Consider the following 27,579-nt stretch of genomic DNA (forward strand, 5'->3'; position numbering starts at 1 on the left):
TAAGAAGCTTTAAACTTCTTCGAGAAAGAGGTAAAACTCCAACAATTGTAATAAAATTCTAAAAATGGAGTATTAACATTGAGTATTAATTTTATACAGGTTGTTTTCTGCTGCTTTATATTAATTTTTTTTGTTCGTAATAATATATTACTTGGAAAAATAATTTTTTTTCTTAAAACCTTATTCTTTTCTTATTCTTAGTACTTACACCAAGTATCATTTTTTATATTGAAATAAAATTTAAATGTATCAGACCTCACAATTTTTTTTACATTCTTATATGAATAACATCGTATAAAAAAACGCAAATTAAGATTTAAATATACTATTGTATGCAAATGTTTCAATACCGTTTTCTATTAATCAATTAATTTTCATGAATAAAAAAAGATGCAATAATCATCAATATTTGATTATTGATACAAACATAAAATTAAATAATTACAATAACTCATTAATAACGCTAATATACAATTGTTACAGAAACAATAGCTAAATTTTCCATATCGTGTGTAAACACACAAATAAAGATGAAATTTATACAATTTAATTAAATTTTATTCGTACGCGACATTGACCAAACATTATTTTGACGTTAAAGTCTGTTCAATTAATAGCAAATACTCAAAACATGCATTATTTGTATTTACCATTAATAATTCGATCGGAACGATAAGCTCTTTAGCAAATTGGACGGCAACGGTTTACGGCGTGTACATACGCATCGTCGAGCCTTAAAATGAATTCCCAAACTTCAAAATCACACGCCCTATTTAATATTTTGGACATCCAGCCATTAAAAAAAAATTAACAAGAAATTAATCCAAGGTTTATTAAACATAAATAATTTGAGGATCCAAAATTATCACATTTCGTACTTCGTCAGGGTTCAAAGCAATTTAAGTTTCTCTTGCCTCTCTACTTTCTTGTCTTATCTTCCATTTCTTCCCTACTTCCAAATTATTTCGTAATATTATTGCACAAGTTGTTGACACAATAAATTGATCTAAAAGTATGTTAAAATTAGACTAACAATAAATTACATTTTCGTAATTCTTACAATAAAAAAATATTTCTATTTCGATGAACTTTTCGAGTCAGCTAAAAACGTGACATTAAACATTCGTTTAAAAAATAAAATTAAATACATCTAACTATTAATTTCTTTTCCATTAACAGAGATTAAAAAATAATTTATTTGTAAATTAATTAAAATAACTATTTGCAAAATCCGAGTTTTAATACATGTTTTCATTATTTCGTTGAAATACAATAACCATCGCAATTATAAATGTTAAAATTAATAATTACATACGTAAATCGAATTACATAATATAAAAGAACGAGTTATATATAATAAACCAATAACGTAGAAATATAAAAGTATCGTATTTATAATAAAAAATAATTTGACGCTGCATATTTTTGTCGTACATATCCAAAGTAACTCTCATTTTTTTTTCTATAATAATATTTCTGATAAATTAAATGCTAATATAAAATCGTCTTTAATCACTGATAGTCACTTTGGTTACCAAATATGCAGTGTGAAATGCAGGTATTTTTTTTCTCTCATTGTACCATCCAGATTGCAGATTCGAGCTTGCATCGCGAGAAAGAATAAAAAACAGGAGATTGATACTCACACCTGCGATTGAGGCTTCGCATCTGATTTCTTTCTTTTCTTGGTAATGCCGCCAGTAATCGCACTCATTTTGACCCACAACGGGTCTTGCAATTCACACGGGCCAGGTCTGTAACAAAAGCGCATTCACAATTAGAGAGAAGTACTTCATAAGGAGTACGAAAAATAAAAGTCCTTAAATGCAACAGGGAATCAATATTATTGAAATAAAATTCTAAGAAACGTTTCTTTATCCGTAAAAATCAAGTGATTTTTTTCAAATCAATAATTAAAGAGCTGTAAAATTTGAATTGTCAAAATGCCCGCAAAAAAATAACACAAAGGTGAATAAAAGTCTCGAAGGAATTAAAACAAAATTAATATCGCCTTTCGCACAGTAACGTCACGATAATCAGCGTCAAAGAGAAAAAAATATATATCAATGTCAAGTGTCACCAGACCCCGTACCCTATCCTTTGTCGAAGATACGTCTCGGAAAATTTCATCTTTCTGCGAAGATGACTCGTCTTCGAATAATCAAGCTCGTGCCCGACTGATTTGCTGCACGTGGACGAAAGTCGCACGTGCGATTCCTCCACTCCTACCTCGCCCCTCCTCCTTTCCCCTCCCTCTCCCTTCTGTGCGGTGTATAATTTCTTCGAGTATATACGCACGTGTATACGTCACCGCTGACATTTCTTCTTATTCACATTCACGCAACTCGTTTACCTCGAAATCGATAAAAGCTCAAGACGGAGATAAATCATTCTTAACAAACTCGGAATCCATAATAAGGTTTTTACATATGTATACGTATATGTGCGAAATGGTCCGACATTGTTGAAAGAAAATCAATTCGAGTACTCATATACGCCCACACTATCGACGAAACACGTCGAAAAATGGAACAATTAAATTTTGCAATTTAATAATTGAATTTATCGGCGCTGGCAGACATTTCAGTTTCGTCGGTCGAACGTCGCGTTTCTAAAAGCATATAAGTCGGAAATTCTTAAGAGATATCTGAGAAAAAGTATATTTTAATCTTTCGATCTTTCGCAGAACATATTTTAGTTCAAAAGAGCTAACACTATATTTAATACAATACGTAGGATAAAACGGTGTAACGATGTAATGTAATAGTTTCTCAGAAAAAGAGACAGGGAAATAAAGCAGACGGTTAAAATCTCATGGGACGTCTAAAGCGCAGTCTTAATTCACTCGATATTAAAACTTCAGCTTAATATCGAGCTTAACGGTTCTTCTGGCGCGCCTTCTGGACCTCCGCGTTATTTGAGCCCCCTTTCGCACGGCTTCCCGCAATTATTCTCTCTTCCTTTATCGAAATTGGATTTACCGAGGTCGCTATAAATACGCGGAGCGCACAAGAGCGACTCGAAATAATGCCTTGGACTACTCCCGGCGGCGTAATGCAGCGTGCGATTCCTTGAGATCGTCTTTTTTTCCTCACACTCGCTGCGGCCGCCGCAGTTTATCATAGCGCAAGCGACGGACGGCGCGAGCCTCCCTTCGCCCTTTGTGCATGCCTTTTCGGTTCGTTTCCCCCGAATCAATAAAATTCCTTTATGGCGACACACGGCCGGGGCAGCGTTATAATAAACCGGAGAATCGATCGCTAACAAAGTGCCTAAAGATAATAGATAATTGCGCGCACAATAATGAGTACTACACAACGATAGAAGCTGTCCCGAAATTATCAACCTTATCAAAGATCTCTATTTGTAATTCACGTGTTAACCCAGAATCTGAGATTCATTCTCTTTAAACAAAGATTGTACGCAATTAGATATTACTTACAAATTGAATAATTTGTCATTAAAGGTCAATTATAAATTTTGGCTGCTGGATTAATAAATTTAAAGCAAATTTTTCCGCAGCAAAAACTTTGAATATGACGCAAGTTAATTTTTATTAAACATGTTGACAATCTTATCTCAAACTTTTATGTTTTAAAAGTCAATCATGTCACCACAGTACAGAACAGCTTGTTATTCGTATTATACGCGCTCTTTCAAAACTTTAAAATTTTCGATATCGTGTGGTTGGTTTGATTTCGTCATTAAAATATAAATTTCTCTTTATTACTTAGAGAAGAAGAGATAATATAGCACCCATTTTTATTTTATTGTATAACTTTGTTTATAATCAATATATTTACATTGAAACTTTAACGATTATATTTGTCAAAGTGTTGTTTAACAGATTCGAGACTCAAAGTAACGAAATATTTATTACTTATAGGACGTGAAAGAAAAACGGCAAGTTACTAAATAAATAATTCCGTAATTGTTAGAATTCGTCACTTAATGACGGAAATAATGGAGGTAACCATAATGTTCACCATAATGCTCTCTTCTCCTCCATTATCTAGTATATCAAAACATATACATATAGCAAATATAAGATACCTGCACATCCAACAAGAGAATCAATCAAACAATTTATCTCATCAAGACTCCTGACTGAGATAATAGCTTAACGCACAAAATTACTTGTTTATTCGTTTTTATATAACCGCATAATAGTGTTTGCGAATTTTATGACGCACAAAAAATCGCAATTGTATAGTTTCTGAAAATTGAAGAACGAATGACGCGATTTTTATTCGTGATCAACGAGCGATAATAGGATCCACTATACAATACGAGTGACCACGTTCGGCGGGATGGAACACGGGCGCTTTGATAAATGCGTTACGTCCGCGACTCTCTCGTAGCCGTTAATTTATCGGTATGCCGATAACGCAATTAACGAGTTGTAAAGTGCATGGGTTACTGCATCGTAAATTAGACGCGTTGCATCACTTTTCTGGTTAGCTCGCGCGCGCAAACACTTTTTTTATCACGTTTGAATCCCGCTAACAATGAGAACGTTCTTTCTAAATACACTTCGTACACTTTTTTTCTTTCACGATCTCTTCCGTTCCTTTCTCTTTCTCTCTTTCTTGAAACGTACGTGTGCGCGTATGTGTGCGTCTGTGTGCTTGTTTCATTTTAAAAGTGGAAGATAAAGATAAATGCATGTAGCATTATTACATATAGGTCAAGTATATTTCTTTGCGCTCCACTTCTTTAATATGAATGCATTGTATTGTATTATCGACTGAAGAGTTCTTTTGCAAAATTGTTACGTATCGCACTAAAAAATTAATAAGAATCAGTATGATCAAACTTAAAGCTTCTGTTTTGCATAAATAAATCAGGTGAAATCTTTTGAAGAGTGATATAAAGTAACAATTAAATTTTATCGAAAACAAAAAAATTTGCTTATATCAAGAAATGTGAAATTTCTGAATTTTGTTTCTTTAAATGTATAAGTCTTATATAACCCAGCAACTTACGTTGCGAGTGTAAGATTTATTTTTTTTAATATCATATGTCGCTCTTTCGAGATGATCGGCGCCCTTTAGCAACTTCAGATACAAATAAAATATGTAAATACTAAAAAAAAAAAAAAAAAAAAAAATTAAACTGTAACAAAGAACGTGAATATTGAAAAATATAAAAGCTGAAGTTGCGAAAGACAAAAGCATGTAATTCCTAGGAGAGAGTTTGTACACGAAGAATATAGAAGTAATTTTGTATACCTGGAATGTATATAAATATTGATGTCGAATTGCATTATTGGCGAAATACCCACGAGATTATTCAAATCCTCTACAGCACGATCGGTAGCTGTTAAATTCGAAAAATCGACGGTAACTTGTATCAGACGATTCTTACGTCACTCTATAATCGGTTTCAGATTTCGGCATGATGCAGCAAAAAATCGAATGGGGAATCGTAAATGTCCGCGCATAAAATACTGCAATTTAAACCTCATTAGCCGGTAAGCAACGACCGATACGAGGATCCGTCTGTATGCGTTTCAAGACTGTGAAATCGCACGTGCGCACTTGTAAATGTCATCTCGACGAATTTGATATCGGTATACGCTTTTCTTTCAATTATGCAAATTGTTGCATTAACTTTTAATGACGGCTTCTTATCGATTTGTAATCCTGGCAACGAAATCATTTAAAAACTATCGTCGATATTTTTGTCAACAAAACATTTCCTGCAAACTAACGACCGAGAAGCCCTTTGCAAAATTTTACGTGGCAGGTCGGAATAATAAGAATCAATACTGTTATTCAAATGAGTCATTATGCTTAATGTAATTAAGCAATTCAAGTAATAAAACACTAGTCTTCATTAATTGCCAAAGCAAACTTTGGCTTCTTGAATTTATCAGGAATTTATAAGGAATTTATCGGGAATTAATTTTAACAATTTTTACGCGCAGATTTATAAAAGATCAATCGTTCAAAATGTTCGCAATTATTAATAATTCAATAGAAATGTTTAATGAATGGTAGAAAAATTAGCAGCAGATATGTGCAAAATTATTAAAAATTAATTTATTACTCAATTTAACGTAGTGAGTTCAAATCATTTGTTGATCATCAAATTAACATTAAGAATTAGTATACAAAAATAAATTTATTAATTTAATCGATGAATACTGAACTTTCGACAGTGTCGTAATATTGTAAGCAGCTTAAATACAAATTCTTGCAGTGAAGGCTTTCCTGTCTTACATTTCACTTACGATGAACCGCGTGATGAATGACGAAAGCAAGATAGCATTAATATATCTTAAGAGTATAAACTTAAGATAACATTCTTGTTCTAATTACCTTGACCCAAATTTATGACAAAACATATATTGCACCGTCGGATCGCAAACAAAAAAAAATAAAGATCAAATTAGATCGACGGAACGGATAGTTTTGTTCATATCCGCTACGTTTGTTCCGTTTTACGGAAACAGCAGTGCGTAAAAAAAACAAAAAATGATTGCGAATTGATTAAGCGTACTTGTCATAAAAATTCGATTGCGGCATAGCGTCTCGTTAGCATAGCGGAAATAATTTCACTATCTTTAGAACATACGCTCGGAAGCGAGTATCGTTTCTACCGTATCGAACAAACAGTCGTTCAGCGAGTTGTTACACGTCGTCTGAATTAACGAAGCGTCTATTAATGATCGATCACAACAAGATTATGCGATGATTTATGCGCGAAAATAGCGCGTTTGAAGCGAGCATAACGTGCCATTCTTTAATAACAGTTCGATAAAGCGAGAAATGTATTGAGTGTCGAAAGATTAACGATCGCAAAGACACTTCACGTAAATTAATGAAGCCGATGCGACGTGAATGTCCGATTGAAGTAAATTACGTGGTATAAAGTGACATTATATGGCCGCGTCGCACATTGGCGATGTAACGTCAATATAAGCATTATTTGGAAGATGAAAATTTAATCAATCACGGAAATGCCGGCGATTTTTAGCCTCTAGGACGAGTAATAACGGGTTTATCCATTATCATTGGCAATTTTATGCAGGCAAGTGATCGCGCGCGGCTTTATTTCTCTGCCGCCGATTTTCACCAGTTAAAAATACATACTCATTGACTGCCAAACACGCGACGATGCAGTTCTCGCCGAAACACGCAAAATAAAATGTGTATGGTCGCATCTATTTCAGGCGCTATCCATGTCAATGACCTTGTTTAAGAAATGTACGTAAAAGGGATTTTAAAGTACAAAAATCTGTTGCACATTACAGTAGCGATTGCAGTGACGAGAAGCAACGAGCGGAATGTCGAAACAGAATGCAAAAAAAGAATCGATAAAATGCGTTAATTGCTCAATAAAAAATATGTTAAACCTTTCAATAATAAAATCAATTAAAAAATTATTATCAGTTATGAGATGATGAAAAATGTACATCAGATGTACCTGATTTTTTTTAATGCTGAAAGCATGCACGAAACAAAATGAAGCTTGTTAAATTTGTGTGTGTGTGTGTGTGTGTGTGTGTGTGTGTGTGTGTGTGTGTGTGTGTGTGTGTGTGTGTGTTACTTATTTCTTATTTACTTTTTATTTTTGCCACTAAATGTTGCTTTGGAGTAAAAGTGTAAAATATTGAATAGATACTCTTTAAGTGAGCAGTACGCGTTCAGCAACTTTTCCCCTACATATCGTTCCAAAAAATTACAATCTTGGAAATCCGTGTATCCTCAATAAATTCGCGATTAATAAAAATTGTTCTCGTATTTTTATCACGCAAAAGATTAGAAAGAGCACGTGTATTACAAAAATATTCTTATTGAGAAAAATCAGTTGGTTGCATTCCTCAGAAGGGAGTTCGAGTGCAACAGTCGCGTGTTGTATTGCACAGGCTCTTAAAGCGATAAACGTGTAATAACGCAACATTCGGGACGGGCAGCAGCGATTGATCGAAAATTCGGCCTTGAACCGCCTCGATAGAATAATCGGACATTTTCGAAGGAGCCGGTTCTACGTCGACGTCAACGCCGCAAGTACGTTTCGTGATGCGAAACCAAAAAGAGATAAAAAAAAAACACAACGAAAGGCATCGATCGAGAAAATTGCTGACTAAACCGACAATCTTTAGCCGTACAAGTGGCTGTCGTAAAAAACGACTGACGAGACGAAAAGTGCTAAGTGGATGGCAAATAATCTGTTTGGGAGAACGATAAGTAACGTAAGCGGAAAATACGAAGAAAATCGATGCTGGTTAATTATAATATTAGATAATTCCAAAAAAAAACGTAGGTACATTCCGCATTGTAATAATTTCGCGAAGAGTTGCAATACCGTGGTAATTTAATGAGAGAACTTTCTCCAAATTAAAACACCGACAGACCGATAACGTCTGCCGCCGCTCGATAAGAAAACGTTACATAAACATAAGGAATAAATTTCCTTTGCTGGATCCTGCAATTCGTATCGCGTTGGCATTGTAAGCTCAACTTGGAACTACACTTATGAAAAATATTGACACCTCCGCTTTATACTTCACGTTCCTTTGTAAGTTTGATTCGTACTTATGAGAATATTGATACCTCTCGCAGTTTTACGTCGCGCCGACGCGACGCGCGGTGGCTTAAAGTGTCGAGACGTTGCGGCTTTCGCGATTGAAAAATGCGATCACTTGGACAAAGAGAGAGAGAGAGAGAGAGAGAGAGCTTACCGCGTCTTCCGTTCCTCCATCATCGAAGGATTTCTCTCCCCCTTTTCACGCGCTTCTATACACTCGCAGAGACACCCCCGACACGTCGTCGCGATCGCGCGAACGTTTCTTCAGCGCCAAAGACGTACTCCGATCCCACGGAACGTTCAGTTTCGATGACTCTTCGCCACGATGTTTTTCGACGATCGATCCCATAGCTGCCTTGGGGATTCGTAATTTCCTGCGCGAGGATCGTAATCTGACCATGGAATCAACATTCGCCGGCGCGAACTCCTCGAAGCGAAACTCATTCGAAATTTCTTGTCAGCAATTCGACCAATAAGAACACTCTCGCGTTGATGCTCGCTGAAAATTTTCATCAACTTCTGCAACCAACTTCTGTGTTTGAGGGAACCTCGCTTGAACCACTCGGCACCTTGCATTCGCGAATCCCCCGCGACAGACAATTCAGCATATTATCTCGACGATTCGTGATCAATTATATTATTATTATTATTATTATCCAAATGTTAATCTAAGATTTTTTCCAAGTACCAAACTCTTCATCCGATAAACTTTTTATCACTTTTCTACCTTTAAATTTATTTCGACGGCATCTCAAAGATCTATTGGAAAATCAAGATCACCGGCGAAGCACTGCACTAGTTGAGAATTCGAGTCACTCCGAAATTTTTAACTCACTGACCGATCCAGATCGCTGAGAAATCGCCGAGTCGTCTTAAAGATCTGGACCATAGCCAGATGTCGCGCGTTATCATCGCGTTATCTCGCGAACGTCCTTCCTTCTAGCCCATCCGTCTGATTCTCTGAACTCGCTCGGATCACTACTCGCTTCGCAGACACGCGCTCTAGCCGGCGCTCGATCCGGCTACAACTCTTCCTCCTCTGCGAGAGGGAAAACGCGCGCGCCCGCGCGCGCCTCGCTCGCAGTAGCGCAAGTTGTCGTTGCCGTCGTCGTCGTCGCGAAATGCTCTCGCGCTTCTGCCGACGTCACCACTTATCGCATAGGAAAGCACCTTGCATCACGAGCGGCGGCGTATATCCACGCAGCCGTCACCCAGTTGTCACGGGGGAGGGGAAGGAGCGCCTCTTTCCCCCCTCGTCGCCGGCTCTCGCCGTCTCTCCTCCTTTTTCCTCCTCTCACAGTGCGTCTATGAGCCTCCACTCTTTCCGTTCTTCCCACTCCACGCTGGTCTGCGCTGTACCGACGATAGACCACCTCTCTTCTCTTCTTCTCCTTCCTCCGTTGCGTCTATGTTGACCGCTAAACGAGCGGCGCGCACATGTGTGGTAGCGAAGGCTGGCTGATGTGTGCGTGTGTGTGCGTGTGTGTGCGTATGCCGGGCCGTTACGCACACGCAGACACACTGGAACAACGGCTGCTTGGAATCGACATACGGTGGATGTGGCGAAATTTTTGCTTAACCTAGTTGGCGCCGGTGATTTTTCGATCTTACTCGCATCGAGCGTCACACTCTCTTGTATCGCTCTTCTTTATTTAAATTCACGAGTTAGCTTCGCTCGTACCACACGTACGTTGTCTCATCACACATGTGCTTCACTTACGAACTTCGATCGCGCGAACTTCGTTTCGTATTTTCCGCGCGAGAGAGGCCATTTTTGCTTTATAGTTTCATATCTCGTGTGCCTCGACAGCTTCCCGCGGATCATCGAAGCTAGGATTCGTTTCGCAACGCGATCTAACTGAGCTCGCTTTAATCGAATCGTCGTCGTGGATAGAAGAAATTCACGCGGCGTTCGCCGCCGAGGCCGAGAGAGCGCGCATCGACTGACGCGGATTCAGCACGCGCGTGCCGAAGACACCGGACAGACACTGCCGAACACGCATAGACGGAGGCGCGCGCCGCGTTGCGTCGGCGCTTTTCGCGACACGGCGCGACGTATCGCGCCGCCGCGCCGCCGCGCCGCGCCGCGCGCCGTACGAGCACAAGTGATCGGCTGACTCTCAGCGTCCGCGAACCGGCGCGCGGTGTGATGCCCGGCGAGAGAAACCTGAAATTTTAATATTATCTGGAATGATGTAAGCACGGCATTCTTCGACGACGGATCGATGAGTGAGAGCTACCGAATTTTCTTTAAATTGTTCTTCGGAGAAAAAGGAACATTTTTTTGTTTTGAGAATTTTTATTTTAAAGAATGCTGAGATGAGATTGTATATTGCATATAATTTGCTTACATGTATCAATTTCGTCTAGTTTCATAGAAAAGTATACTCTCATTTTTCAACAATGATTTTCATGTGTTAAAATAAAAAAACTATTAGGTAACGATTAATCTTAAACCAGAGAATTAGAATTTTTTAATTATCGAAATGATCATGTGCTCTTTAAGTGACTGTTATAATATCGAAATAAAAATATATTTTGCGCTCAAATTTAAAATTATTAAATTCTTTAAAAAACTTAGATTATATATCAAGCAAGATTATCATTATTTCATATATAAGCAAAATATAATTTCTTGCTTATGTATAAAGCAATGATTGTTAAATAGATTATATTTAATTAAATAATTAAATAGGTTATATTTAATTAAATAATTAAATAGGTGTTATATTTAATTATAATAATTATTGTTATTAATAAGTTACTTAGTTATTGATTTTAATTTGAGACTAATGTTTGACACTGTTTCTTTCTACGATTTATAAATGTACGATTTATAAATGAAAGAGATGATAAAGAAATTCTTCACACTTATAAATTCGAAAACAAAGACATTATATCTGTAATTATCGATTAATAAACTTCTATAAGTTTACTATACGGAAAGAAGTCTTGTCCAAGTGTCTAAAAATTTAACTGGATCTCGGAAAATAATTTTGTTGAGTTATCAAAATAATTGTGTATAGAACAGTCAAATTAATTGTTAGAATGTCAAAACATTTTGCAGCCATGCTCATCATGTTTGTATGTCTCGTGTCAATTTCTATCAATATGGATTAATTACAATCTCAATTTAATTTATTTTTTCCTAATTCTTAGAACTAAAAAAAGATAAAAAATTAGTCAAACCGAGATTAAATTTAATGTGTATTAATGAATATTACATAATTATTTTGATGGTCCAACAAAATTTTTTTCAGATTTACATCTAGCTAAATTTTTACTTTACCAAAATCATTCTTTCCATGTATATGTATCGATATATAGCTTAAATAATAGCTTCTTGTTAACAAATCTTGCTTCATTATATTCTTAAAAAACTTTGTGCATAAAATTTCTCTTGGAAATAAAAATGTAAATGCTAAAATAGAGATTAGTGTTTATTATTATAAACATATTTAAGAGCTATTCTAGAATTATCAATTGCTTTTCACTATTCTGTTGCACCCTTACCAAATCTCACAATACTATTTTTATGTTTTTGTCTAATACTCCATATATCTTTTATATTAAAATACTTATAAAAATTTATAACAATGAAAATTTTATACATATTTTAAATAATAATTAACAGAGAAATTAGATCCAACATTTGAGTCATCGTTAATGACAATACCAATAATTAATAGTTTGCTGTAAATTTTTTTTTACGTAATACATCGTACACAAACGGTTTTACTAAAGTGATTTAAAATTTAGCTTAATGAAAATCTGAAAATAATTTTGTTGGCTCATCAAAATAGTTACGTAGGACGCTCAAGCATAATAATAAAAATGCTGCAAAAAAATTTTAATATATCAGCAACCAATTTCCAACGTCCTACATAATTACTTTACGGATCCAATAAAATTATTTTCAGATCTGTATCTAGCTAAATTTTCAGATAATTCAGTAGACCCGTTCTTTCCGTGCAGAAAGGGATAATCGACGCTCGAGTATCCAGCGGAAAGTATCCACACTATAATCTCGAGGCATCGATGGTCGGATAACGTAACGCGGTATCGCGTTAGCTGGCGCTTCGTTCCACTTGCGACGGGAAACACGTTTATACTCGGCGAAGTGGTGAATCCTCGACGCTATCTACGATAGTCTCGGGCTCGTCGGACGCCTTACACCTCACCAATCACGGAGGAATCGCGCGAACGCGGGTGAAACACGGCGCGGCCGAGCTATACGATTCCTTCGCTTCCAATCGTCCTTGACACACTTCCGCTCGCCCGTCCCGCGCACCGAATCGATGCAATCGCGGAAGTTACGCGCGCAATACCCGCTGCTCTTATCCCTCGTACAGGGTGTTTCACGCAAACGAGATGTTCGCATTCATTCACAGAGCGAGTCGGAGCGAGATTTATCTTGACAAATACGTCGGGCAAGAGGGGCTACAATTACAAAAGTGAAATCATAAGAAAAAATCTATGTACCGAGAAAAAAACGTTATCAAAAAATATTTAGTTCGATACGTTCAGCTAAGCATTAGATTGATTCAACAATTATTTAGTTATGCAAAAAGAAGGTACAGTCATTCATGTAAACCATTAAGTTTTTTTTTCATCAAGAATTAACTCGATCAACTCAATATTTAGTTGAACGTGTCGTCAAACTAAATATTTCAATCTTTCAATTAATTTTTTTTCTCAGTGTATGCGAACGATCTTTCAGAAATTGAAATTCACACTCGATAAAGAGGACTTTGCCTATCTTCGATTTTTTTTAAAAAAGAACACTCAAGAAGAATTCTTCTCCAAAACTTTTCAAAGATTAACGCCGAGCGAGAGGGGCAGCAGCGCTGACAAAAATATCCGCGTTGTGCCAAACGCAGATCTATAATGCGTGCACACGTGGATACTCATCGTACGTCAAACGTCTTACATTAACGCCTCGAGCGTTCCATTCGTTACTTCACACTTCGACGTGCTTTGGCAATCCTCCCTACACTCTCGCGAGCGCTCTACTCGCGATCAACTTTTTACCGAATGACATTAAGTAAATGAAAATGAATGATCAGCGTTTGCTCTAAACGTACTTGACTCTCCATATTCCCGCGCTACGGCAACACCAACAAGCGTCATCGTCTTCTGATTCGTCGTCGCGCGAATTTCCTTTTCCCTATCGCACGCCACGCACGCCACGCACGCCACGCACGCTACGCCACGCCACGCCACGCCACGCACGCACCAGGACGCGCACGTCTTTCGCAATCTCCCGCGGAGCCCCGAAGACGACCGAAGACGTCTCGCTGACGCACGAAAAGGCAGAAACAGGCAGCAGGCAAAGCAGGTACCGACGCGCGGCCGCGGCGTGGCCCGCTCCGAGACTTGGCGCGACCGAGTATCGCTTGTGGGTCGAGACTCGTATATGCGGGACCTGTACCCCGCGTGTAATATAGGTCAGTGGGCCAGGGCGATCACGGACGGCAACGCGGACGTGCGCGCCGCGTCGCGTCGCGCCGCCGCGCCGCGCGCGCAACGCGCGCGTTCGAACCGTGGCTGGCCTGCCTTTTGCCTGCCCGCTTGCTTGCCGACCTGCCCGTGGCCGCCTCTCGTTGCATCCCTACGTCCGTCGTGTCGGGGTGTTATCTTCATCTGGGATCCGCGCCGCGAATATTTAACCCTTAAACCGTAATGTCGGTCTTACGGACCTACTACTATTGAAACTTCACTTGCCAATAATTTCCTTAACATTTACAAGAGGCGCTCTACACTCGTAATACCTTCGTATGACATCTGTTCTCCCACCGAACACAGCAGTAGTCTCACATTATCATTCGCTTGGAAACGTATAACGTGAAACGCTTGAAAATTTGTAGCGGGCTCACAGACCACGGTTTTCACCGTTTACGTTACTTTTTCACAGAATTGGCTACTATATTTCTTCATCTGCGTCTTTGTACATTTGAACTCTTATTTAGCGGCGTGATGTTAGATTTTATTATTGAAAAAATTGGCATGTTTCAACTTTCTCAAGTCTTTTTAGGATTTTCAAAATTTTTCGACCGTCAGTAACGATTTTTTGAAAATTAGCCTTATAATAACTTCCGAATAGGTCACTGTCTCAATCTCTGTTTTGTATCAAAAATTTTCTTTTTTTATATTCTTTCAAATAATATATTACAATATAGAGGGTTCCATATTGCTGTGCATTATTTGAAATATTTGAATTGAGATCTCAAAAGAGCACCCCTTGAAAAAGAGGGGGGGGGGGGGCAATCTCTGCAATCCCCTCAAAAGAAGTCCCCCGAAATGATGATCAAATATGTATTGCGCGACTTTTTATAATTTTTAAAACTGTTTCCGAAATACATCGGATAAAGTTCTACAACTTTTAGGGACACCTTGTGATGAGATTTTTTTACTAATCCTAAAGATGTTAAAGCATCTTTCTGCGTCTCTCTTATTTACAAATATTCAGAGAATAATTGGAAATATAAATATTTTTCATTATAGGGAGCTTATAAAATTGGCGAAAACATGATAGCGGTTTGTCAGACCGCTGTTTGCCAATCGTATAATTTTTTTTTAACGTTACAGCTGAAGAGTGGACTCGTTCGCGACGCGAACCCGGAGAAGTGGCCCTCGCGACTTTTCGAACGACGATAAAACGCGACGTCGACGCGAGATCGCTATTAGGAATGTTTACGTTTAAACGGGCTATTGATCAAGAGACTCACCGACATACGTGTCTCGCGACAAGCATGTGATAGCGATAATAGATATGTAAATGAAACGTTGCGCGGAAAATGAAAATGATGAATGGATCGCGCGCAAGATTGAAAGTGATAAATGACTGCGTGGAGGATCGCCGCTCGCATATATCTCTTCCGCGGAGCGAGACGGCATTTTTGAAAATAAGTGGCCCGTATATCCTTTAAACTGGAGCGTGTTACACGTGGCAAATCGAAAATGGCTGAGCAGTACATAGATAAATGAGGATAAATGAACGATATCGATTTTATTACATTATCCAAGATTTGTATGTAAAGTGGGTCGAAAGGAGATGATTACACAAACTTGTAAAAACAGCAATATATCATACAAATCTCACGATTCAAGTTAGTATTGTTTTGAGTAGCATTATAATATCATCATGCTACACCCAGAGAAAAGTTTATCTTCAAATCGCTGAAATTGTATCTTTAACTTGAATTTTTTAATTTCAAGAAATGGCACTATTAGAAATTTTTTAAGTATATAAATTATTTATTTAGTTTAATAATTCTTTAATTCAAAGAAAATACTGATAGAAACGTACGAAATAATTTAGTTGCTCCGATTTTAGAAATACATTTTTTCAGTTAAAAAAAGAGATTTACGTTGCACAACCAGAACTTTCTTTAACCGCATAACAATGCACAAGTTTCTTCCTTGGGTGTATTTTTGTCAACATTTATTATCTCGAAAGATATTAATATTGTAATATTTTACGTAAGTTATATTGCAGTCGATTTCGCAAGAAATCGAAAACCATTTATTTTTAATCCTTGCATAATCGTCCTTGTAATTCTTTAAATATATACACGCAATATTTCATAAAAATAAATACAATAAATTAACACCGATTCGCAACCTACAATTTTTATGATAATCGTAGAAAATTAAGTGTGTTACAGTATGTATAAAAATATATCGTCGCAGGTAAAGGCAAGCTTCGTTAAAGCCTCTGATCGATAAACTGACTAGCATAAAAAGCGTAGTCGAAGGTTAATTCCAAGAGATTTTTCGCTCGCGGCTTGCAGCACTTTATTGTTACTCGTTGGGTACAATCCGCTGGATTTTATCATTAACTTGACAACATATGTAAGCAAATAGTTAAGGAAAGCGACTTATTTCCAGTAAGTAAAGGGCGGAATGTAGGTATCGAAAAAGCCCGGAAAAAAGCGGGTTAATACCAGTACGCGCTCCTAATGCCTCGAATGCCGTTTTGTTTTTAATAATGTCGTACTCCGCGCGCACTTTGTCCGACGAGAAACCGCGGAAAATTTAATTTCGTCGTCTCGACGGAATAAATGAAAGACATGAATAGCAAGTGGCCAGCATCTCTGAGCGACTTAAGTATTTCCAGCGGCGAACTCTCGGCGGAGTGCAACGGCGGCGGCAGTCCGCCGTCGCTGTAATCTCCAGAGAAAGGAGAATGCGAACAAAAGAGGGAAAGAAAGAAAGAGAAAGAGAAGGAAGAAAGAGACCAGCGGCGAACTGTGCAATACGCACGTAACCACCCGCGAACGTGAAATTAATATCGATAACGGAAACGACGCGATGCGACGCGACCAGGCGCACAGAGTACGCTCGGCGTCGCTCTGTTTTTTCCATCGGCAAGAATTAAAGTTCACGCCCGAAATAAAAATACACACGCGTGTAAATTTCGCGATTGCGCGAGACGTGACAGTTCGCTTATTTTTCTAGTTTAACGGCCTTAACTAACTTTGGTCATCGTCGTAAAACGTTCCGCCGTTTAATATCGGCACGCCTCGTTTCGCCGTCGCGCGTTTAACGCGCCTGTATATCCGATCTTTATCTCGCATCGATGATCTCTATATTAGCCGAATAAAGCCGCGAAGTCGAGCGATCGTATTTAGATTTAATTGTAATTGGAAGATAGAAGATGAGGTATTAATAACGGAAAATCAATTATACTCGTTCTTCCGTTTGCAAATTTTACGTAGTCAAAATTTCACTTGTCTCTTATTCAACTGCATTTTGCATAAATGTGTATTGCGGTACATTCGTTGACGTATCGATTCGCTACGAATATTATGTATAGCATTCAATTTTAATTTAGCTATTTACCTATCGCATTAGCTTTCATAAATTCATTTGTAATTTTACGCAAATGCATTTGTAATTTTCTATCGATTTATGAAATTCATACGTAATAACGTAATTTAAATAGTCCTTAACTATTCGTTAATATTATCCCGTTATTGCAAAATAATTATTATCGGATTTATTTGCGGTTTAGTGTCAATGTCACAATAATTCATATAGATTTCAATTACAAATCCTGCAAATCAAAATAATAATTCGCTGATAATATTTATGTTATAAACGTTAAAAATTTAAAAACCTCTCAAAATCGGTATTCCGATTGAAAATGGCGACACTTCTGGGACACCCTGTATGAAAGATTCGCGCGCCTGTAATAGTGACACTCGCACTTTCACGGAACACCTGTTCTCGCGGTGATCAAACACGACGAGATATCGCGTATCAATCGCGAGGATCGACTGAGAATACTCGCCAAGATTAGCATCCGTCAATTCTTAAGACATGAAGAGTGCCGCGTCATTTTTATTCTTCAACATTTGCTCGCGAGGAACGTAATTTGGTCGGTCATTTCACAAAAATTTTCTACTTGCGTCTCTAAGAAGATTACGATAAAAAATTTTCCACGATAAAATTTCCCGAGATTTTGAAACGACTTTAGATGATTCGGCTAAAAAAAAATCAAATTCAGTATCAAATTAAATATTAAAAGCATTAAAATTGGAGATTTACTGATAAAAAGACGCTTTACAATTGTATAAATTAAAACTTAAATAGGAAAAGCAATGGGAGTAAAAAAAAAATATACTGAGATTTGCCGAGAAAAGAAGGTGGTGAAAAAACTTTTCCGCGAAGAAAAACTTTTCTCCCGTTTCGCTACTCCAGATTTTGTCTTACTTTTTGTATAGCGCTAACTCAATTCATTATAAAATTTTGCTCCTTTCTTTCTAAATATTCTCTTTCTATTACCTAATTTTAAAGTTATATTTGGACAATGTTCTTTTAATATACATTTGTGAGATTGTGTCATAATAAGATTAAATTAATGCGACGATGTAGTCATCGACGCAATATGACGCGAGTAATTATTTTTACATTAAGAAAATCTCAATTTTTTTTATTAAAGTAGTATTCAAGGTGATTTATACAAAGTTTTATTGTGATTATCTGTTTAGTTATTTTATAAATAAATAAATAAATAAATGTTTATTTTACAAAACTGATCTTTGCATTGCAATGAAACTTTACATAAATATGTTAAGTATGTAAAGTACTTAATTAAAAAAATTCAGATTTCCTTCATTATTTCTTACTACATTATTTCATTGTTAATTATATTTTCATTAGCGCACATGTTCACTTCCTATTGTGAAATAACTTTTTATACAGATAGAAAATCGCTGGCAAATTTTTCTTTTACTACTTTCAAATGTAGTACAAAACAAATCTGTAATTTTTTTCATAATTTTCTTAATGTTTTGAGAAATGTTTTATACATTCTTAAATTTTGTGAATGAACAAAAATAATTCGTTTTTGGGGAGATTAAAGGGCGGTCGACTCGAGGAACGAGGCGCACCGTTATTCGCGTGTCGAGTCAGTCCACCTAGTCGCCAAGTTTCATACTCGGATTGACGTGCCTCTCGGGGTCGGAACAGCAGCGCGGCCCGAAGTCAGAACGTTAATCTACACCGCGAATCGGAGTCAGTGGCGATCCGTAGAAGGCGATCGCGCATTTAAATTGGTCGAGGTCTCTCGGTTACGCTCGAGTAGTAACACACTTCCCCGGCTCGAGTATGCAGCTGTAAACTGTTCTGCAGACGCGAGCGCAGCCACGGCCATCGACCAGAGTTCCCTCAGCTCGCCTATACACGGTGTCCCGGAAACCGTCGCTACATCACTTTGACCGCGAATTCCTCGATCGATTTCCAACCGGAATTTTGCTCTGCCAAAATAGAGGTACCGAAAATGGCTGTTTTCCATGCGACAAATAATACAGAGCCGTTCGTTAATATTGATGCGGATATTTATGACTGCTCTGTTTTAAGAATACCTCGATTTATCTTTTTCCGTAACTGCTCTTCAGAATCATTGATACAGCGCAGATCTCTGAAACTCGTAGATTATAAATTCGAGTCGTGAAAAATTATGTCTTCCGTCGCTTTTATTCTTTCGTCGATACTGCACAACAATCCTATGCAGAAAGAACGGATTTGCTAAGATATATTTAAAAATTTAACTAGATATAGATCTGAAAGTAATTTTATTGGATCCTCGAAATAATTATATAGGACGCTTAAATCGATGACTAAAATATTGAAATTTTTTTTTCAACATCCATCATTATACTTAAGTGTCCTACATAACTTTAACGGTTCAATAAAATTATTTTTAGATTTGTATCAAGCTAAATTTTTAGATACTTCAGCGAAACCGTTTCTTTTCGTTTATCATGAAGTTTTTCCTAGGAAAAAAATTCTATCGCGATTTCGTGGGAGAATTGGTGCAGTTTTGCGGGGCCACCCGGTAGGTCTGAGGTATTCCGTATATACCTTTCGCCGCTCCAGTCTTCCTACCAGAGTTCAGGTTCACACCCGCGTACCCTCCTTTATCACCGGGACGCGAGGGAAGGGAACCCTAAAATGTCGTACGTTTCTTTTTCTTTTAGCCTTCGCGTCGTGAAGTTGATTCATACCATCGGCGAAATAGAAAGTCTCCGCATCGTGTATACGCGATACAAGGCGAACGGAACTCTGCGGAGCGACGCAAATATCAACGCTATTCTTAGCTTTTATTTATTGCAATTGCATGATAGCGGTCTTGCACAATGTTTATGTAAGGAATAAAGATAGCGGAGCTCCTCGCATTTTTATAGGGAACTTTAAAAGCTTTGCCTCCCTTTTTTGTTCGTCCCAATTGCATAACGTCCCGTACCTTGCATAACATTTGAATTATATGAGATGCTATTTCAATCGTTTGTATGCGATTTAATCCTCTATTGCCCAATGTAATTTCCAAGTCACGTATCGGTTTTATTATTGTCTCTTTCTTTTTTTGTGCATCACGCTCGTCTGCTGTACACATATCGTTCCTTTGTGCAGTTATCTAAACCCACTAGACCCGCACACGAGTATTCTTTGATACGTAATGATTGTCTCTATCAAGAAAGACAAACACACAGTCGTGAAACTAATTGTCCGAGCATAACCTTGGAAGCTTATTTTACGCTGCAAATTCATCAAATATTATAATTTTGCAGAAAAAAACTTTAAAAATAAAAACTCTTGCTAGTGATACATTTCCGCTAAAAGCAAACTTGTGTTCAAATTGAAAAAATTACTAGCTTCTTGTTTAGAAAATCAGGTTGAAAGATATATTTAAATAAAGTAAAATGTCCATTCTATTTTATCTCGTTATATATTCTTACTAAAGTTTAAAAATGTGTGTAAAAAGTAGCAAAACTGCGACAAAATAATATTAAATAAACGGAATAATATAATCATCAGTAATCAAAACGGAAACCTAAAATATTGGGAGTTTATTTTATACCACAAATTAAAAGCACATTTTTTATAAAAATGCATTCCTGTCAAGTGATAATTGATTTTCACTTTAAATCAAATTTTCCCTAAAAAAATTTGACGAATCTATAAAACAATCTTCCACGGTCTGTGTCCGGATAATTAGTTTCGTGACTGCATTTTGAACATCTTATATCCCGGAAAAAAGTTTCTTACGTTGACACACATATCGCGGTCAACGGTACATCCCGATTTTCTCTCTCGTCGAGCGAGCAGATACTCCTCATGAACGCGATGCGCCAGATCAGCCGCTGACCGAGGAACGATGATAATTTGAAAGTGAATTCAGTTACCAGGTGAAAGCAGCCACTGCCGATGTCCCTGGCGCGAGCGGTGAACGTGACACGGTGACCAAATTCGATTCTAAGCTCGAAAGCTTCAGAACTCAGAACCGTAAAATTGAACATTGTGAAATTGTTACTTTTTACTTTTGAAAGGACAAACGCGTTTTTAAACAATTAAAAAAGAACCGTCTAAAGCTAATCGTTGAAACATCTATTTTTTAATTATTATTAATTTAGGAAAACATTAAATAAAAGTTTCATTCGAATGTACGTAAAAGTTACAACAGTTTTTACCCGGTACAAAAAATTGTACCATTCTTTGTCGACGATCTTTTTCTTCAATTGTGCAAGTTTTTTATTTTTAACGTCCGAAAAGTGGAACGTTCTAAAGATCGAATGAGCGACGGGGAAATATTGGCCCGTACGCTCGCCATACATTCAGCACTAAATGTGACAAACGCGAACTGATCCAAGTTTTGTTTGCTTAACGCGAAGATCGCGGTCAATGTCAGCGTGAGATGAGAATCGGAATAAGCACATTCAACGTTAAATGCATGGCAGGAATATGGCCCAATATATTACACCACTCACCCGATTTTGGTGGGCTAAATGCTCCGCTATTCTAACAATAGCTTCAAATTTTTAATTTTGATCAATTCTCTCGTTATATCAAAGCGGAATACCTGTACATCCAATTATTACAGTAAAATAAAATAATTTTAAAGTAATTCTACACATATTTTTCTATATAATAGAATAAAATAATTTCAATATCTAAATAAAAATATGTTTGTTTTCTCTTTATTAGAACGGAAGAGATATTTTCAAGCTGTAACATCGATGTCCCACTTTCATAACTTAAAAATCTGGTTAGTCTTAAGCGACCGACTCTTCTCCACATAGCTGTCCCTCCTTGCCCTTTTTATTAGGAATTCAGATCGCGTACCCTTTGTATCGAAGAAACTCACCCGTCAACGGTACGCGGCGATATTGCGCAATGGATTTAATTCTCGACAGAATAATTCCGGAATACGAAACTACGCGCCGACCGTAGTGACTTTTTTCCTCTCTTCTGCGGCCGGATTGCATCGATTTTGTAAATGGCTCGTGGACTTTTTTTTAAAGCAAACGTGTGACTTAAGCGCTCGAAAGTACGTCTTGCATTCCATTTAATTCACTTAATTTACTTCAAGGCCTTTAAATTGAGATATAAATGAGACACATACGTTAATTGCATGCCGCGTAAGAGTTAATGCTTCCGATATTTCTGGATTATTACTCCCGATACTTTCCGTGCAAATTTTGCTCATCGTGTATCTCTTATTTACGATACTTTAGTTATATTTAACATCATGATGCCAATTTTTCCGCAGGAAGTATCAAGTAAGATTAACATTTTAGAGATTAATTAAAGCTCGACAGCGATGACATAAGATATTCTCGCTCCAAAACATTCATACAGGGTGTCCAAAAATTGTAAACTTACGTACAATCGGGGCACAAAACTTGGCGAAATTTAATGTTCAAATTAAAAATGTATTCCGTGAATTCTTTAATAGCAGTATGCGTGCTATATCGTTCTTAAAATAAATTTCGATGTTCAATATCTGCTGGTTCGCGGGTAAGATGACGATGATAGATCACGTACTCGGAGCTCTCGGAAGGACGTGTCTCCTTGAAATTGAAAGCGGAGCACAGCGAGACACGTGTTTATACGTCACGATCAATCAAGCGAGGTTTTCATCGACGATACCGCACTTTGCTTATTTTCGTTGCTCCCTTCAAAATTGACTTTAAGACACGTCCTTGCGACTTGTGGAAAAAGTTATTATAGAAAAACTCGTATTAAACTAGATTTGAACCTGCGCGTGGCGCGGAAAGTAGTAGCGGATGTAACTTGTCAGACACGCAATTCCCAACCGCTCATTTGCAATGTATCAATCTCGTATAATCATTCCGAAAACTGTAATACCTTACATAATTGCACACTCTGACTAATTTTCAGTTACACAATTATTATTTTAAAGATTTAAATTACCATTTTTTGGTCACTCACTATTTATTCCACGTGCAGTACCTACCTACCAAACTTTTTCAAAAGTCAATGCAACGCTCAAATGTGCACCTTGATTTTTCAAAATAATTAAGTTGCCAATATACATTATAAATTTTGCCTTTATATTTTACCAGAAATATTATTTCCAACATTTTTTGTTTTTCGAAATAAAAAGCTAAAAAGCTTAAAAAGACAAGCAGAATATAACACATTTATTTATAATTGAAGACTATAATAATTATAATAATGTGAAATTACTACAATGCTTAAATCACGTCATGATCCGGGAGAGTTCACTTTCTCAAATCAGAGATAAATTTTCCAAAGATATTTTAGTCCGAAAGGATCATTCGTCCTGACCGCAAGTGCATTGACAAATTTTATCGGACGCCATCAAGTCAGTGTCAAACGTGAAAAGGATTAGATCAACAGGTCCCCGGTGACAAATGCACTTTGAGCTGCAGCACTTCAAGCAAATTCCTCACACACGTCGAGAACTTGAACGCACTGTATCAAAGTGCTCTTTGGCGTAAAGTATTTTTCGAAAATGTAGTTTAACTTTCTCTCTTTGACAATCGTAATACCAAGTTGATTCTCCTATTTCCCACGCCACTCTTTCTTTCTCGTCGCACCGAACGAGTTCCGACCCATCGAACCGTGATAATTTCATCATGGAAAAAAAAAACCCAAACCTCCTGTGTCCAAATTGCGAAAAAGGTAAACGGCTTTACCTCTCGTTTCTCCGTTGATATCGTACTACAAAATGATGTGACAGGTAAGAAATATCTCGAAAATGATCGTTGACGGACATTGTGACGGCCGAGGGCACAACGAAGACGGAACGAAGAGGAAGACGAAGGTGGAATCCGCGGAATGATATTTAATACCTGCAGCCCGAGCATGGCGGATGAGATGAGATATGCTAATGGTAAACACGACGACGCAAACGCGGCGCGAGGGGGTGGACAGGAAGGGTTGACGAGGGTAGCAGATCGCGCGCGCATCGAGTTGCCATGTCGACGGATACGACGCGACTCCGCGATGACGTAACCCGCGTCTTTGCGTCACGGGGGACGTTACGGGGGGGATGGAGAATATAGCCGGAGAGACGGCGCGGGGCAAAAGGGGAATCGCGGAGAACGCGCGAGAGAGAGAGAGAGAGAGAGAGAGAGAGAGAGAGCGAGAGAGCGAGAGAGCAGCAGTTTTAGGCTCGCGCTTGTAGGGCACCAACGGCCGGTTACGTAATCTACAACGCCGAGATGGTGCGGATCGATCGTTTTCGCTGGCGAAAAAAGGGCCTGCGCGTCCCGCTTGGGCGCGCAAAGGTGCCCAAGGACCCCGGCCAGACGGGTTGCAGGGCAACCTGAACCGTCTCGAGTCCGGCGGAATGGTGCGTTCCAGTTGCTACTCTCGAAATACTGTGTCCAGACGAATACTACATTTTACATATTCTATTTATTTAGTAAAAATAATTAGCTTATTATAAATTTGTTCTCATTTGGTGAGATTCATAATATATATCTGTCCGAATTTAGATTTTAATTTAGTAAATGCTGGTTCTATGATTCACATAAAGTGTGATTAATTTAAGGAACATTTTACACGCTCGAAAAATAAAAAACCATATTTGGACAAATATTTTAGAAATAAATAGATAACAAAATTAAAAAATATGATTTTTACATCCAAAAAAATTCTCAATTTAAGAATTTTCCTCTAACCTTAATTTTTAGCAATTTCTTCTAAAACAAGCATCACGAAAATTTTTTTAACTTTAAAAGAGATTCTTCTAAAGGATAAATTAGTAACAGATATTTTTCATTTTTATAAGGAGATGTATAAGTAAGATTAAATTTTATAAGATTAACTCTAGAACTAATTTTTCACAAATGTAAACGAAAATGCAATTTTAAAACATTGAATCTTATTGGAGCACACTAGTTTCCACTGATCATAAAAATTAAAAATAACCTAATAAAAATTATAAAGACCGATTTTTTAAACATGCACGTTATCTGAGACAATTAAGTTAGAGTTCTTCAAGCTACTTTTTATTACTTATTCTATTAGTTTTATTATCATCTCATCCATTACTTAAATATCACGAAATTGGAGATTTTTTAAACACCAAATATATTACGCTGAACTATGTTAAAATATAATAAAATAATGTTATCGTAAATTGTTACAAGCAAACTGAAACATAATCTGCATAATATAATGACAATGTTCGTTTTTTTATTAGAAAAAAATGTATTCTTAAAAAAGTTTCTAAAAAAGAATATTTTTTTAGAAAAAAAGGAATATATTCTTATTCATTAAATATATGTGTTAGGAGGACCTGCAAAGTATGCAGTTCTCTTATTTCAAAAATACAATTTTTTTCAGTGTTTGTTTAATAAAACACGAAATCGATAAATAGCCAGATAATCGATAGTAACCTAGGATAATCGATTAAAATTTAGAATAATTGCCCCAGCTTGTTAATTTAGAGTGTCAGATTGTTCCAGAGGTCCTTGAAATTTCTAAACTCGCACTTCAACATTTTCAATTTTTACAGCATGTCGATACATATATAGATCGACACAATATCGATATTTCCTTTCGTCCTCGCTAGAAAAAGACATAGTTTCTCAACATTTTAAATGGCGACATTCGCGGATAGCCTTGGATAACTAATTTCGCTTAACCAGTTCACACGTAATTTTCCTCTCGGGGCTTCTTTGTGAAATACGCTGCCCAATTATAATGGAAAAGATCGAAATAAACTTGCAAAGAAAATAAGTTCGAGAATCACTGTCTAGTCGAAACGTGAAGGTGTTGGGTAAAATGTTGCAATTAAGAACAAAGCGTCTCTCGAGATTTATTGACCAACGTGTATCGCGTGTTGTTTATCTACGAGGGTGAATGCCACCTTCTCCATCTATTTTTTACGAAAAAAAACTTTCCCTAATCTCTGCACCTGTCACGCGACAGCGTACAAAAAAAGCAACATCCGAAAATTGATAGAATGTCTTATGTAAATGGTTACCTTAAAAATATCGCATCACACCAAAACGGTAAATAAAACAAATAAAATCGAGGACAGGCTCGAATAGATTCTTTTTTAGATCATCTATCGAAAAATCAATTCGCTTTATTCAATGTTTCGTACGCTTTTCACCAGTCGTTATTTTTACCGCGATATTTTGTAGTGAAAAAAAGTACTTTGAAACGAGATATTATATATGTTAAAATATCTCGTTTCAAAGTGCTTTTTTTCACTATAAAATATCGCGGTAAAATATACCGACTGATAAAAAGCGTAATAAATATTGAATAAAACGAATTGATTTTTCGATAGATCGTCTAAAAAAAAAAAAAAAAAAATTCTTTCGAGCTTGTCCTCGACTTTATTTGTTTCATTTACAGTTTTGGTGTAATGCGACATTTTTTTTAGATAACGACAGATGTATGCAATCGTAAATTACGTCAAGCATATTTTAAGCACGCGTGTTTTGAGCACTGAAATGATAATGGGTCGGAACTACGTGTACGTTCTATTTTGCGATGAAACGTAGCGTGCGAGTATTGAGATCAAACGTCCCTTAATAATTTAAAATCCATATTCCTTCCACACGCCTTCATCCACGCGTTCACGTACGCGTGTTAATGGAAATTATAGATCCGATAAGCGACAAAAAAGATTCTTACATTCGTGTCATCCAGTTGATAGGCTGCGATACACGCTCTCGTCTCTCGCCAGAAAATCACAGAAAGTGGCCGTAACGCGCGATTCCGCGTGGCGTGACGCGCGAAGCAATTTCCCCCCGGATCGAGATGCACTCGCGCGTGACGAGGATGATTGTCGCACGGCGGTTTGAGCGATATTTAATTACACACGAGAATGAGGCGCGCACGAGCGCGAGCGGGCACGGTGCGACGACCGTGGTGCGATTATTATCCTACTTGACGACACGGCCGCGCGAAAAACGCATCGGACTAGTCGGTCGGCCGGTGTCGTCGATCGCGCGTAGGCGTGCTTGCGAATCGGCGACGACGATGACGAAGATGTGAACAAAAAATTCCGAGTTTTCTCTGACGCGAGATAAAAAACCGCGACAATTCGTTGCATTTTAAGCGCGCGTTAACTAAACGCTCCCTGACACCGAATGCGACTACTAACGACATGCAAATTCATCTCGCGCTTTGCATATCGTACGCGGTAGTTTGTACTTCGCAATTTACGGCTTACGTCTTGTAACCCTAAATCCACTATATTTCTCCCGCCGTTCGTATAGTACTTCATATTCTCTTACCCTGCAT

The 27,579-nt window shown here is 37.4% G+C and overlaps 1 protein-coding gene across 14 annotated transcripts in view; it reads right to left on the minus strand.

Moving 5' to 3' along the window:
* LOC105197264 (nuclear receptor coactivator 3) overlaps positions 1-27,579 on the minus strand; it is a 163,471-nt gene that overhangs the window by 57,573 nt on the left and 78,319 nt on the right. For 13 of the 14 annotated variants that reach the window (XM_026133202.2, XM_026133197.2, XM_026133205.2 and 10 more), the window contains one exon: positions 1,647-1,754. In XM_026133202.2, the coding sequence (XP_025988987.2) occupies positions 1,647-1,754 (108 nt within the window). Of the gene's footprint in view, positions 1-1,646; positions 1,755-8,689; positions 10,509-27,579 lie in introns of those variants that run through there. The other variant, XM_026133195.2, reaches the window with a different exon arrangement.

The sequence above is a fragment of the Solenopsis invicta genome, chromosome 3 (assembly GCF_016802725.1).
Source record: "Solenopsis invicta isolate M01_SB chromosome 3, UNIL_Sinv_3.0, whole genome shotgun sequence".
NCBI lineage: Eukaryota > Metazoa > Arthropoda > Insecta > Hymenoptera > Formicidae > Solenopsis > Solenopsis invicta.